The sequence below is a fragment of the Calypte anna genome, chromosome 1, assembly GCF_003957555.1.
Source record: "Calypte anna isolate BGI_N300 chromosome 1, bCalAnn1_v1.p, whole genome shotgun sequence".
Taxonomy (NCBI): Eukaryota; Metazoa; Chordata; class Aves; order Apodiformes; family Trochilidae; genus Calypte; species Calypte anna.
In genome coordinates this window covers 178,252,647-178,268,066 of record NC_044244.1, presented here as the reverse complement: position 1 = coordinate 178,268,066, position 15,420 = coordinate 178,252,647, and the positions used below count along the sequence as shown (strand labels likewise).

Sequence of the window (15,420 nt, the reverse complement as noted above, 5' to 3'; positions counted from 1 at the left end):
ATAAGTAGCATTTGGTGTATTACAAATTTCCTGTTTTTCAGCTGGGGTTGGATTTTTTTAAATTCTATTTCTTACTCAACCCAAGGTTGATCTGAGAGGGCACATCGTGTCACAAAGTATGGCAGTGAATTGGCAGGGTGTTAGTTGACTTTTCTTCATTAGTATTTAACAAGTGGACAGTTACTCATTAATTTTTTAATCAAATTTTTAAAGCAGTAGATAGTAACTACACTTGCAAAACCCCACAAAAAATTGCATGATCATTTCTCAGCTCCTGTAGTTATTGTGTGCCTCTATCCATTCCTCAAAGTGTTTCACTTCTACAATAGAAACTTGAAGTTGTCAAAGGGACCTTATCTCTAATAAACTAAAAAAAATAACATTTTACCTCACCAGGATGTTTTTGGAAAGATTAATTTAATTTTATTTCTTTTCTCCTTCTTTAAAAGATATTTGGGCCATAGGGTGTATATTTGCAGAGCTGCTAACATCAGAGCCAATATTTCATTGTCGTCAAGAAGATATCAAAACTAGTAATCCTTATCACCATGACCAGCTGGACAGAATATTCAATGTAATGGGATTTCCTGCAGGTACATACCGTTTTGTTTTGGTTTATTTAATCACTGCTGTTCAAAGAAAGATACCCATATTTCTTTGCACATAAAGGTGATCAAAGCTGGTCAAGCACAATCTTCATTTCATGAGTTATAAAACTAGAATCTAATGGTCATATTAGGTATTTTCACTATTATTGATGATAGAATTATCTTTGCATATGCATGTAACAGTGTTTTATAATTTTCAAGGATCATGTTTACTGGTGGATGATTAAAAATCAGAAGGAAAACTTCTGAGTTTCTTCAGCACCGATGATAGATTTGCAAAGTGACTGATGATTGTATAAACCCAAGAAAAATATATACATTTAGTGAATATTTTGCAGATGTTTAACTCGTGCTTAAATAAACAGCATTTGGAAGTAGGGGGGGGTATTTCATGTTTTTTTCACTGATAAAAAACGTGTGATAGTGAGAGAATGTCTTTATTCCAGATTGGAACAAAGAACTGATTGCATGAATGAAAACAAATCACTCTGTGATATCACTTGTTGCATTTTCCTGCTTGTGTTGCTCATGTCTTTTTTTTTCTGCAGGCATCTTTTGCCTTGCATCTTTTTAGTTAATGCTTTGTCTTTGTCTTCCAGCATTCACATGACTGCAGATGTCAGAATAGTGGGGGCCTTATTTTTGCTTTTTGGTCATTTTCTCCACGCTGTTTCTGTTCCCTGCTGTTGTCCATTCACTACTAATAGTATTTTTCTTTACTCTTCTGGTGGACTTTCTTCTTCCTATCACATGAATATTGTGGGTTTTGTTTTTGTAGTTCTAGGATTTTATTACTAAGTTGCCTCTTATTTTTCCCTTTAACTTGTGTTGTATTTTTATTGTTGTTGTTTGGTTGGTTGGTATTTTTATCCTATGTGTATGGCATTGCTTCTATACTGCTGTAAGAGATTGCTGGAAAGGTTGCCTCTGCATATTAAGCACTTTTATTTTCTTGAAAATGCTTCTTATTTTTCCTTCTTTGAGCAATAATGTCCTTTTCTTCTTGTAGAACTTTACCCTTTTCCTAAGCTGTTCTTACTTCACCTGTGTTTTACATTGTCTTTGTGTAGCTTACATGAATAGTTGATACTTTTTATAGTATCCCTGGGCATTTTCCTGTAACCAAAGACAGTGCTGTCAGAGTAGAACATCTAGAAGGAGACAGTGTTCACAGGAATCTTGAGATCACAACTGTGCCTGAATAAATGAAATGACAATTTGGAAGGGTACAAGCACAGTGGTTGACATGTTTTCCTTCCATGTTTTGGACATATGGTGATCATCACTGGAACTGGCAGCTGTTTTTTAAAAGTTCATTAGTTAATCAGCACACACTGGAACCTCTTAAATGTTAGTATTGTAAAGATTTATTGTGAAAAGGTGATGAAAGAAGGTAAGGCAAAGAATACAAGGAAATAAGTAACTGCAAGGCTAGAAAAAAGGACAAGAAAAAAATATTACAGCTGCTGAGATACTTTGGAAGCCTTTTTTTTATTTGGGGGTGGAAAGAAAAAATGTTATTAATAAATATGGATTTTGCAGACAAAGACTGGGAAGACATAAAAAAGATGCCCGAACATTCAACTTTAATGAAAGATTTCCGGAGAAACACGTAAGTCTTCTTTAGGTTGAGCTTTCTTAAGAATGCATGTTTTTTTCTCCTACTCTCAATTTCTTGTTGCTCAGGTTGTTTTCTGTGTGGAAGTCAAAGGCTATGAAATGGCTATGACTTAGATTGTGAAAAAAAGAAAATGAGTTGTTCCACAGTAGTGAACTTGACCTGTTGAGGTGGTGTGAATCAGAAGAGTGGCCAAACTGTAAATGGTAATGGTGTCAAGTGTGAAACAGCTGATGCCAGCAAGACCCCACTGACCTCTGAAGCTTGAGCATATGGATTGTCACAGCCTTTTCCAGATCTGTGGGGCTGGAAGTGATCTTTGTGTGATAGCTGCATAAAAGGCATCTGGTAACTTTATGCTGTTTCCAGCAAACTGTGGGTATAATTGTCAGGTTTGGTGTCAATGGTAGCTTATGACAGCTGAAGAAAAGAATACCTTTCATTTTGCTGTCACGTTGCCAGAGTCTGATACCTGCACTTGAGACCCTACACTGTTGCCTTATTTCCATCCTGAGGGATTTGGGGCTGTACTGCTACACACATTTCTTTAGGAACCTTGTAACTCAGCTCCTCTGGAAAAAAAAAAAAAAAAAAAAAAAAAAGTGAATTCATGGATATTCTTTTAGTAACTTGTACAATGCAGGAGAGTGTTAACATGGGCTTAGTATTTATCTCCCCATTTGCTGGCATTAGAAATACACAGAATGAAACTGCCTAGTAGTAAAATTGCTAGAAGGCAGTTTAAATCCAAGGGATAGTTTGGTGTCTGCACGTGGGTTAAAAATTGTGCATTTTGTGTGGATGTGATGTCGTTTCACAAGCATGTGAGAGAAGCAGATGAATTTCTGAATGATTTTTAAACAGTATCTGGTTTTTGGTTTTTCTCTGCTTAGTGGGTTATCAGTGGAGACTAAAATGCTCTTACGAATCCTTCATAGCTGCTAAGAGAGCCTTACCCTATCAGATCTGCAAATTAGATATGTCATATTTTTTTCTTTCTCTAGGTACACCAACTGCAGCCTTATCAAATACATGGAAAAACATAAAGTTAAACCTGATAGTAAGGCATTCCATTTGGTAAGTTACTGCATGCATTAAAAAAAAAACAAACCTCATAAGTTATAGTCATTCAAGCTGAGTTGAGCTGGTGTCAAGCACTTTGTGTTTTACTTTATTTATAAAATAAGGTACAATGTTTATAAAATAAATTTAGGAATAACTGATGCTCTGTTATCTGAAAACTGCAGGAACAGTTTATACTGTTGAAATGGTCCTGTCATTCGCGGGACTAGTTTCTGTTTCAACTATATCAGAAGTTTTCAGTCTTTAAGTCATGTTAAGCTTATAATTGTATTTGCAAAGTTGCTGCAACTCTTACCCATTTTGCAGCTTTGTATACTTCTAACAGGCTGGTGTTCCATAAAATTATGCAACTGTGTTCATCAGTGGGCTAAGTCCACCTCATTTGAGAATAAGCATGCTGCTTGTTGCTTACAGGTTTGATCTGTGGCATATTTGGAGCTTAAAGCTCTCGAGTTTATGTCGTAGTACAGCAGAGTATTTATTGGTGTAGACATAGTCTTGTACTTTAGTACCTCCCCCAGATAATGTATTGTGAGGGAATTACTGTGAAGTTCATAGTTAATGAGCTGTAACAGAATCTTCTCAGTTTTCTGCTAACTGCTGCTTGTCAGATCAATTCACCGAAAATCAAATCCTGTTTTAAAACCCTGATCTTTCCAAAGTAACATCTTAAAACACTTCAGGAGCTGTCAAAATTGGGAGGTGCTTTAGGTTTCCACTTGTGCTGCTTGGGGCCAGGCTGAACTGCAGAGTTGTTTTAGGCCATTCGGTCAGAGCTGGAACAAGATCAGTGAATCTCTTGCTCCCAGTTCCTCCAGAGATACTCCAAGATACTCCTTCATAAGCTATTCCACAGCTCTTTTACTCTCTGTATCAGAACAAATTTAAAAACTGCTTGTGTATTACTGTAAAATATGCCAAAACTAATAATTCCAGGACTAGTAAATCTGGAGATTGTTGTCATGGCCAAAAATGAAATGTTTTGATTTCTCAAGTGAACCAGATTTTTCTCCTTTTTAGTGACATTTGTGCACGTGGTCCCTTTTCACGTGCAGAGCTGTTGTGCTAACACGAGACAATTTTGGCTCCTTCCTCCTTTTAGCAGTTTACATTTTATCCACACTTTCTGGATTATTTTTTTTCCTACTTGTTTATACCCTAGAAAATGAGTACTGAGCTGCTGGTCCTGCTTAATTGCATGATGCTTCAACTTCTATTCAGTTACTTTGGTCCTTCTGAACTGAAGTGGTTGTCCCAGTCATTGATGATTTATAAAGCTTCCTGCATTTTTATTATGTCATTCAGCCAGATAATCTTTTAATTGAGCAATTTTAAAAATAAGAAATAGTTCCACTATAATAAGTCAAAGTTTCATTTCTGTTCCCTTGAACAAGGGGTAAAATAGGAGTTTGATCCTATTTGTGTGATAATGGTCGTGCACTCTTTGTGGTTTCTGATTAGGACTGAATTTGCTCACATCTTGTCAGCTTCATTATCTAATTGCCAGACATCATGCCAGAATTTTGCAATGTTTTTTGATCCTTGTGTTTTTCAGCATGCTGGCAGTTCTTTCTTGTGTTTTGCCATCCTTTTTCTGGCTCTTGGAATTGCTTTTTGAGCTGTTTGAGAGAACAAGAATTTTTCTGTTCAGCCTGATATTCTGCGAAGACTACATGCAGACTCAGAGAGCTGAAATAACTTATTTGTCCTTGCTGATGATGTGAAAAACAAAACTGTATTGATGGTGGTAATCCATATTTGTTATGATCTAGCCATGCCATTGGAAGTGAAGGCTGAGGAGAGAAAATTTACTTTCCTAACTTTAGCTATCTGCAGTGTGATTTCTGCATTGTGGTAGTGTAGTGTATGCTCCCTTAATAGTAAAAAAGATGACCAGTTCAGACATAAATGATGACACTTGATCTTTGTGAAAGGGTGAATTTACTCCCATGAGAAGTATGAACAGCAAAGGTAAAATGAGTGTTACTTGCATATCTTGTTAAAACCATGATAAAAAAAGCTATCAGCTGAAAGCAATAGTACAAGACAGAAAATTACCTTTATCCTGGCCCAAACCAGGACACTGCCTTTCAGTACTTAAAGGAGGCCTATACAAAAGATTAAGCAAAACGTTTTAGCAGGGTAATAGGACAAGAGGTAATGGTTTTAAAATAAGAGGGTAGATTTAGACTACATGTAAGGAAGAATTTTTTTAGAGTGAGGGTGGTGAAAAACTGGCACAGGTTGTCCAGAGAGATGGTAGAAGTCACATCCCTGGAAAGAATCAAAGTCAGTTTGGAGGGGGCTCTGAGCAGCCTGATCTAGTTGAAGATGTCCCTGTGCATTGCAGAGGCATTGGTCTAGATGACTTTAAAGGTCCTTTCCAAGCCAAACTTCTATGATTAAAGGTCCTACTATGTGTGGAAACTCTTTTAATGTTTTTGTTAGAACATCTGTGAATGGAACCAAGTGTCTTGGGCTTTGCAAGTTTTTCCTAGTTTTACTGGGAGATTGTTATTATTTTAACACTAGAATAATGTGGTTATGCCATTTATGTTTAGAGGTTTGAGTTCAGACACTTTTGTATCAGCTCATCTTTCAGGAATAATACAGTGAAGTTTTTTCAAGTGGCTTTGGTAATTCACAGCTTTTTTTTTTTTTTTTTTTTTTTTTTTTTTTTTTTTTTTTTTTGCAGCTTCAGAAATTGCTCACTATGGATCCAATAAAGAGAATTACCTCAGAACAGGCTATGCAGGATCCCTATTTCTTAGAAGATCCTCTTCCCACATCCGAGTAAGTGGTCAGTTTATTAAGTTATCTGTACAGCCAGAGGTGCTTTCTCTCTGCTCGAAATATCTATGTGAATATTGAGCTTAATACTTTCTATCTAACAACCAAAGAAAGCCGTAACCACTAAAATGCCATTTGTGGTTTTTAAAATTAAGTAGTGTTCTTATTAATCTTCTGCCTTATGGAACTTTGATCCTATTAGTTGCAGCACTAATCTTGTTATTCACTGACAGGTTGATTATGTGTGCTACAGATCTTTGTAGACAACTGCTAAGTGCCTGCAGGTCCACTTCTCTGCTACAGAATGCCAGATGACACTCTCTAATTAGTTTATATTTTTATGTCTTAGCCTTTGTTATAAATTCAGTGGGTGGGGGAAGTCATGTGCTATCATCCTTAACAAATTAAATCCTTTCTCTGTAGACACTTCATTTTTTGTTTGCACAGGGAGATTTACAAAAGGAAGAAAATTTAGGAACAATGAATTATTTAATTAAAAATTAAGCCCCCCTCCTTAAAGACTAGTCATTGAGCATGATCACACACAGCTTTTTAGGAAAGCTATTGGTACATCCTGTGTATGATTCACTACCATTATCTAGGGAAGAATTAATGAATTATGGTATGTATATCTGTAAACAATTAAAATTATTTCACTAAATCCTACTGGATTATTTATAACAGCTCCTGACATGCCTCTGTGATGTAATGTTGTAATGTTAATTATTTGCTTTTTGCAAAAAATACTTTGAGGGCAGTTGGGTTTTTTTCTCAACTTGAGGTTGCCATTTTAATGTGAATACACAATGAGTAATGCTGACAGGTGTACAGAGACTTTATAAGAGTTTCTACTGATCAAGCAGGTAAATACTAGGTTGCACTAGCAAATTCACATGGACCACAAGATATGAACTGACAGATTAAATTTCTAGTTATTTTGAAACTTTGTTCCAGATGGTTTTATTAATTGTCAGTGGAGTTTCCAGGAGTATTTTTAGTTAGTCCTGAGATTGTGAATTATACAAGAGCTGGATTGTACCTTTGTGGCTATCTAACAGGTGGTGTACCTTTCCCACCTGTTTGGTCACTTACCAGAAACCTTGACAAGTGCTAGAAATCTAAATGATTGTTTAAGAGGCAACTGAAGATTAAACATAAGTGTGAATATAATGAAAGTAAGCCAGGGAAAACTTCTCCATAAGTTACAGGTATTATGCTGTGGCTTAGGCAAGTTGAAACTACTGTGGGTGAAGTATGAAATTTACAGGTCTAACCCTTCTGTTCTAATACAGTGATAAATAGACTTTTTTGGGGGACAGTGTTTTTGCAGGTTGTCAAATCCCTTACCCAAAACGAGAATTTTTAACAGAAGAAGAACCAGATGATAAAGGAGACAAAGTAAGTACTGGAAGAGCAGTATCATCATGCTTCACTGGCTTTCACACTATTTCCTGTTTTCATGTTATTTCATGGACCTCTTTTGAGTTGAAATTTTTCTTTGTGTTTAAACAATTGAGAAGAACCAGCAGCAGCAGCAGGGCAATAACCATACTAATGGAACTGGTCATCCAGGGAACCAAGACAACAGTCACACACAGGGACCCCCACTGAAAAAAGTGAGAGTTGTTCCTCCTACCACTACCTCAGGTGGACTTATTATGACCTCAGACTATCAGGTATTTGCTCTATTAATATATTGTGTATTTGGTTCTCATGTCAACAGCACTGTTTCTTGAAGTTAAATAAGGAATTTTGTAAATTACTGTACTAACTGGTATTTTTGGGCATCTTTCAGGTGGTTTACCTCTAAATTGATATGCTGGTGCTCTTGAGGTTAGCAGTAAAGAAATTAGGATCAGAAATTATTATAATTACTAATTTATTACCTTTTTAATAGGGAATTCTGATTGTGGACTAAGAGCCTGTTGTGCTGTCCTCTGTATCACCTGAAAATACCATTCTTTATTTGAACAAGCCTGTGATGGTGGGAGGCAAACGACAGTACAGTAAACAACTGTGAAATATGAATCTGAACAAGTTGTAGTTGGGCAAATGGGTGGGAAAAGCAGGATTTTGGATTGTAAACTTGACATGATGCTGTCATAATACCTGTTTTGAAAACCAAGGGAGATTCCTGGTTGAGGAAGCCCAGTATCACAGAGCTGAAGAAACAGATGATGGCAATCAGTGATTGATGCAAATGAGAATTGTAGGAAAAAAAGCTTGAGGAAAACTTGAAAATTATGTTCTAGTCTTCCTATATTCGAGGTTGTGGTCAGACATTAGGAAACAGGAAGGGCCTGGGGCAGAATAATATTTGGGAGTCATCCCAAGGAATTTGTCCTGGATTTGTGAGTTTGGATGAGATTACTTCTGGAGGCTGGGGTAAAGAGACTCAAGGACAGAACCTTTAGTTTACACAAGATGAGAAATCAAGGAGGAGCAAGGAAGACTTCAGATTATAAGCACAGGAGCAGTTAGAGAGATGGGAGATTTTGGATGCCTGGGGAAGATGTCAAGAGGAAGGAGGGTAGTGAAAATGTTAGCCAGCAGGAACTGTAACATGCTGGTTCACACAGAATGCATAGTACAGAAAGCCAATTGGAAGAAGAGGCTTGGATGAAATCAGAGTATGGGGAAGTCACATTTCTGGCATTGTTTTCAGTTAATTTTAAGATTAATATCTAAATCTCAGTAATATTGGAAACCCACTTAGCTATTCTTACATTCTGTAGCAAAACTTAGAGAGTTAAAGAAGGGTGTGAGTTAAACTGCTGCTGTCAACTTGCTTTGCAGTTTGATACTGTTTCTCCATAAACACCAATCCTTGAAATCTTTTCTGAATTTGTTTTGAGAGTGACTGCTATCTTAAAAGGCTGTCTGGGGGCATTACCCTTATCCTTATATATATATATATACACTTCCTGCATTGGCTAAAACTTTGCAGTGCTAAAAATGTAAAATAAGGTCATTTTCATGAGTAAAGACCTCTTGAGACCCCTTTATGTAGTCCTCAAAGTGCCTTTCCCCAGTTTATCCCAAGATAGTTTTCAAGTCATTCTCCTTGAATGACGTAAATTTTTAGAGCTATCCCAAACAGTGGTCAGCCTTAACTACATCAGTGTGGGGTGCCTCTCAATATAAACATCATTTGTCTTTTAGCTGAATTATGCATCACAAAGCACTCATACAGGATTTCCATCCTTTTCAATGTGGCAAACTGCAGTTAGTCACTGCCAATGTTTTGGCATTCTGGCTGGCTCCTTCTTCCATTTCTGTATATGTATTTTTAAGAAGGCAACTGCAGATGTAACTTCATCTTCCCCTTATGCTGAGTTACATATCTAAGGAGATTGATGCAGAGGTTGCATGTACTGTGTCAGGGAACCCCATTTAAGTGCTCTATTTAAATGTGCTTCATCTCATTTTGCTGCTGCAACTTAGCATTTTGAAAAGCTTCAGTTTCCACTTGTGTGAGTGAGAGCTGAGGTCTCAATAAACATAATTGCAGAATACCTTTCCCTTAAGGAAATGGTAACTTCAGCTTAGCTATCTTAACTGCTCCTGACTAATCTTTTCCCTTTCTTTCTGGGAGGGAAAAGATCTGGTTTAAAAACAAACAACCAAACAAAAAAGCCCCAAGAAGAAAACAAAACAAACCTAAACAAACCTAAACAAACCATGTTCCCCCCAGCCTTGCAAGAAGGCAGTGGATAGACTTTTTTTCTGAATAAGGTACCTGGAAAAATACGGTCATCCAAGGGAGGAGACCTAAACTTGCTGACAGTAGAACGAAAGTAGGTAAAAGCTGCCAATGGGTAGTTTCAAGTCTCCCTGAAAAAAAATTCCTTACATTTTTTGCTTTTGATCCTGCAGCTTGTGGAAATGGCAAACAAATATTATAATACAGCCCTCTGTTTTAATCAAACACCTGTTCCTTTGTTCTTCATTAAATTTGCTCAAATTCCCCATATAAAGCTTGTGAAGAAGGGTTGCCATCTCCTGGGCAAGGCATACTAAGACAGTTTCTCCATCCACTCAGAAGTCAAATTACTCTCTGCAGAGCAAGTTGACCTTGTGTCCTTTCCTGTCATGCATAAAATACCAGATACATGGCACACAGACTTCCTTGCCTTCACATTTAAATCTACAATGTGACACTTCCAAAGGCAATGTTCCTAAACAGGCTGGAGCAATTCCACTAGTCTGAGCTTTTGCTTGTCATAACCCTGTGGGTGCTTAATGGTATTTAGAAAGGGCTGAATATTTATGTTTGTTCTTAAATAAAAGTCATTTATTATGCTGGGTGTCATGAAGGAATCTGATGGTTTTAATATATTGCCTCTGTCTTAAAATAAAATCTGGTTTAGAAGCCAGGATCTAGAAACTGTTTACAACTAACATTAATGGTCAGTTTTTAAATGGTTAAATTTGTGATGGTTTCCTACATACAGGATCTGTGCTTGGGCAAAAAGGCATTCAGGGATTTTTGCTCTTTGAAGTACATGCTATGTTTGTTACATAGCCAAGAGTGACCCAGAACAGTGGCACTTCTGTTGATGGGTGACTTGGTCCATCTCTCAAGACTGAAGGCAAATGTCACAAGTTCAGTCACTATGTTAACAGTGCAGTTCAGCAGTGCTGGTTTGTTCCTGCTGGCATTAAGTGCTGGTCCAGCCATTTCTTTACACTCTGCACCCCTAGAGCATTTGCAGTCCTTTGAGCATATGTTTACAAGTAGACTTTGCCTTTTTATTTCTGCCATAATCTCAGCATCCTGATTATAGCTTCTGTTCTAAATGCTGAACTGCAGGAAAAAATGGAGTGCTTATTTACTGGTTTAGGTTGTGACGTATAAAATTCATAAAGGTATTTTAATATTTTCCTTTTTCAGGATATTAGCTCAACATAGTTTTATGCACATACAGCTCTCGATAACAATACCCTTGTTCTGGCATATTCAGATGTCAAATGTCCAGGCCTTTACTAGAAGTGGCTTTTGCTACAAATCCTAATAATCGTGCAATATCAAGAGTTCAAAAGTTACACAGCAGCTTTTAAATGCTGTAAAATTTGTGTGTGTAAACCTTAACGTAAATGTAAAAAAGCACAGTACTGAACCATAATTATGTTAATGTAATGAAACAGTAAATACTACTGAGTGATCATATGTTTAGATTGAAAATCTTGCTTGCAGCCCTTTGTTCCTTTGTAACCGTGTTGTGTAAATAACTATTAGTTCAAAATTGAAGTAGGCAGTTGCTGATTTGCTCAGAGCTGCTTGCAGTGGTGAATGCTCTACTCAGTAAATAATTGTAGAAAGAGGCCTCTGGAGACCATCCAGCCTAGTCTCCCACTTAAACCAGGGCTCTTGCTAATGCTAAATCAGGTCAGCCATGGCTCTGCTTAGCTGAGTCTTTAAAAACTCCATAAATGGAGACTTCACAGCCTTTCTGGCAAGTTCTTCTTAGTGCTATTCTGGTCCCTGAGTGATTTTTTGATTTTTTTTTTTTTTTCCCCCCTAATATCCAACCTGAACCTCCTTGGCCACAATCTGTGACCATTTCACTCTGAAATACCTGGCTCTACTGAGAAGTGTGTGGCTGTTCTCTTTAGCTCTCCTTCAAGTATTTGTGGGGCTGCAGCTTGGTGACACCTTTACCCAGCTGATCACAGTGCTCTCAGCCTTTACCCCTAGGTCACACAGAAGGATGGCAAACATATCTTTTGTTCAGGAAGATCTCCAGAATAGTGCAGAGTGGCTCACCAGCAGTAAGATGCACTGTTTGGGCCTCCACTGCAAGATAATATCTCATTAGGAGACGGGAGCAAGGGGAGAAAACCTCAGCTGTGAACAGTGTCTGCTTGGTGTAAGGTGCGGGTGTACTGCAGCCACCTGGGGAAGGGGTGCTGGAGGTTTGGCTGTGGTGGGTGTAGTTTTACAGGAAGTAATGAGGATGGATAGCTGAAGGGTGGTAACTGTTGCTTTCTAATCTGATATTCCTGATGTTTATACCTGCACCTGCTGTCCTCAGAGCAAGGGAAAGGGAGGCTGAAGTGTGCAGCTGCTTTGAGACTGTGCGCTTGGTATCTCTTGGAGAAATAACTCAGTAGGTGAATGTGTCCTGCGATGTACCTGTAACGAAGGAGTGTGTTTCCTCTGCTTTTACCCCTCTGCAGCGTTCCAACCCCCATGCTGCCTACCCCAACCCTGGACCAAGCACATCACAGCCACAGAGCAGCATGGGATATTCAACTACCTCCCAGCAGCCCCCACAGTACTCGCATCAGACACACAGGTACTGAGCTGCATCCCAAGAAGGTCAATGCACTGTTGCTAAAGCTGCAGGACTGGCCCTGCAGCTGCCTGCCTGGAACCCGGCTTGGGCCACAAGAATGTACTGTACAACCACACCTCCAACCTGTCCGACCGCCACGATCCACCCCCTTCCACAGAGCGGAGTGGTGGCTCCCAAATTGTTACCTGTTTTTGGGGTTAGACTTGAAAAGAAAGTGCTAGCACGGTATGTGTTGTGGATATGCTACTTCCATAGTTTACTTGACATGGTTCAGACTGAGCGATGCATTTTTTTTCAGTGACAGTCTGTAGCAGTTGAAGCTGTGAAATGTGCTAGGGGCAAGCATTTTTGTTGTCGTATGTGGTGAAATCTCTTGATGTAACAACTTTATCTGACCAATAGTACACAACATCTTTGAACTGGTACTTGAAACATACAGTATATGTTACCATGGCAAAAAAGCAAACTAACCGTGACTCTGATTGAGACAATTTTGATAGACGTTTATTTTTAGTGACTTTTGTGGGTTGGTTCATTTTCCACTTAGATCAGTGTTTTATGACCGACATGATTGCTATGATGAGATATTTTTTTTTTTTAAGAACATGAAAACATTTGCATTTTTTTTCCAGCAATTACAAACGTCCCAAAGATTAATTTCCGACATAAATTTTTGATTTTGTTTTTAAATCTATGACTTGACTGGTATTAAAGCTGCTATTTGATAGTAAAATAAGTATGTTGTCATTGATATAAACATGTTTGGTTCAGCAAACAAACTAAAATGATTGTCATAGACAGTGTTTTGGTTTTTTTTCCTGTTGGTGTTAATGATTTGTGAGCATGCTTTGGGATTTAAAAAGCATGAATGATATTTCCTAAAAGGTGAGGCATCCATTCAGATATTTCGTCATGATTTTTGAGAACCAGCTTGGTGTAGTGGATTTTAAATTTTGTTCAGTTAATTATTATTTTTTTAATGTTCACATGTTGTTTAGGGGTGCCATTCCTACAGCAGAGGAACAAGGTGTTAGGAGAGCCTTAGAATTTATGAGGAAAAACTTACATACAATGTACTGTATCAAACTATTTTACATGAATGACACAAGAATTCTGAATTAAAAAAAAAAAATCAAACATTGTTAAAACAAGGTGTTATGTAATAAATTTATTTTTCATAAATCTGCAAATGACCTTTGTCTGTATTCCTTTTTATCAACATCATCATCCCACTTCCCGCTTGTACATAATACATTGTGTTAGGTCCTGAGAAACACTGACAGGAATTTTTCTTGCAAGTGGGAAGGCTTCCTTTAGCTGCTGGGAAGGATTATTTTTTTTCCAAGTAGCAGAAAAATACAGTGCCTTGATAAAATGTCATTGCCCCTGTTGCATACATGTAGCTGATCACCTGGAGATACACCCATTGTGGGCTTATTGCTATCTGCATTTCTTGGATCAGACAGCTCCTTTCCATCTACAAAATCTAGAACTTTTCTGTCTAAATAGTTCTTCTGTGGTTTCTGTAACTCATTCTTATTTTGGTGCCTAATACTCTACCATAATGTTATGACATAGATACATTTTTTCTGCAAGTGCTTCATTTAGTGGGAATGTCAGCTAGTATGATACATTCAGGTTCACTGAGCTACTGGTGGGAGCAAAAGAAAAAAAAACAGTAGCCAGCCTGGCATGCAAATCATGTTTGAGGAGAAGATGAAATTACTTGAGTAGAGGTTTTAAGTACTTAAAGAGCAAAAAAAACCAAAAACACAACTGCTTTATTCTGCTTTAGTAGTACTGTCTGATACCTTCTCCTTTTTGACATGTGTTGTCAAAATCTGCATTTTGTCAGTTTCTGGAATAAAAATAAATATGTAACTGAGGAAGGCCTTAAATTTCCTTTTGGCTTGTTTTTCAAGTGAAAGCCTTTTTTCATCCCTTTCTTAATTTTTTTATATATACGTTTTGAACTTCCCTGTTTGGTATCTCTGGACTCTTACCAGGTACTGAAGTAACAAGGTAAGCTACAAAAGTAACTTTTTTTTTTTTGTCTGGAGCACTATTGGTCTAGGTTTTTTGCTTTCCGTATTGATGCTTATTCATATTATTGCATAATTATTCATAGTAATTAGGTATGCTCATATTAATGCAAACCTTATTTGATACCAGCATCCTGTGATGGCTTGAAGTTTTGTAGAGGGAAATGCATCCAACTGACAAAAGGATTCTTGCCATTAGTTTGCACTTGAATCTGATTTTCCCATTAAAAACATATTTGAGATGAAGACCCAGCTTATTGACTGATAATAATAAAACTGAATTATATTCTCTCTATAGTCCTAACCAGTCTGCTACTCCATTTGCAGGAATTGTCATTGTACTCCAGTTATAGAGGCATAGTGCAGATTCCCTCAACAGTCTGACATTCTGCAGGGAAGTCAGATCTTAAATATTTTACTTGTTTTGGTGTCTGTCAGCTGGTCATTTGGGAGGAGGATTTTAAGATTTATTTCTCTAGAACACTAGAAAGAAAAGGTTTTTCAGTGCTTGGTATAATTATAACCTCCAGAACCTTCAAGACAGTATATTTCTGTTGCAGGTAAGGTTAATCTTGTCATATTAACAACAATTAGAAATGCTATTCTGCATCAAATAAGGTTTTTATCACTGGTTTTAGGAATACTGAGGACAAGGCACTAAATTACTTTCCTGACATTAAAAAAATATAAACTAATCATGTTCCCTTTTTGCTATGAGGAGCTTTTTAGGTGAGGGCTACAGAAAGGGGAGGAAGAAGGCACCTTTGAGAACATGTAATAGAAGAGCTGTAAATGCCCCTGAGGGAGATGGCAGCTTGGCATGCAGCAGTCAGCATAAGAGCTGTGCCTCTTCACCTCACTTAGTTTAGGTTACTAGATTCAAGAACATAGAGATCTTCATTTTTTACCAACAATTATCTGGACCAGTCTGAGTGAATTTGGAATAGCTGGAGTCTGGGAGCCTGTCTTTGGTGGTCTGA

General features: G+C 37.6%; 1 protein-coding gene across 5 annotated transcripts in view; it reads left to right on the top strand.

The window, feature by feature from the left end:
- The window catches only part of CDK8 (cyclin dependent kinase 8), a 71,424-nt gene extending 57,836 nt beyond the window's left edge, over positions 1 to 13,588 (top strand). For 3 of the 5 annotated variants that reach the window (XM_030468983.1, XM_030468988.1, XM_030468987.1), the window contains 7 exons: positions 450 to 593; positions 2,151 to 2,220; positions 3,231 to 3,303; positions 6,005 to 6,102; positions 7,419 to 7,497; positions 7,617 to 7,775; positions 12,280 to 13,588. In XM_030468983.1, the coding sequence (XP_030324843.1) occupies positions 450 to 593; positions 2,151 to 2,220; positions 3,231 to 3,303; positions 6,005 to 6,102; positions 7,419 to 7,497; positions 7,617 to 7,775; positions 12,280 to 12,405 (749 nt within the window). In that variant the 3' untranslated portion in view covers positions 12,406 to 13,588. The remainder of the gene's footprint in view (positions 1 to 449; positions 594 to 2,150; positions 2,221 to 3,230; positions 3,304 to 6,004; positions 6,103 to 7,418; positions 7,498 to 7,616; positions 7,776 to 12,279) is intronic. The other 2 variants (XM_030468985.1, XM_030468986.1) reach the window with 2 other exon arrangements.
- Positions 13,589 to 15,420: the final 1,832 nt, after the last annotated feature.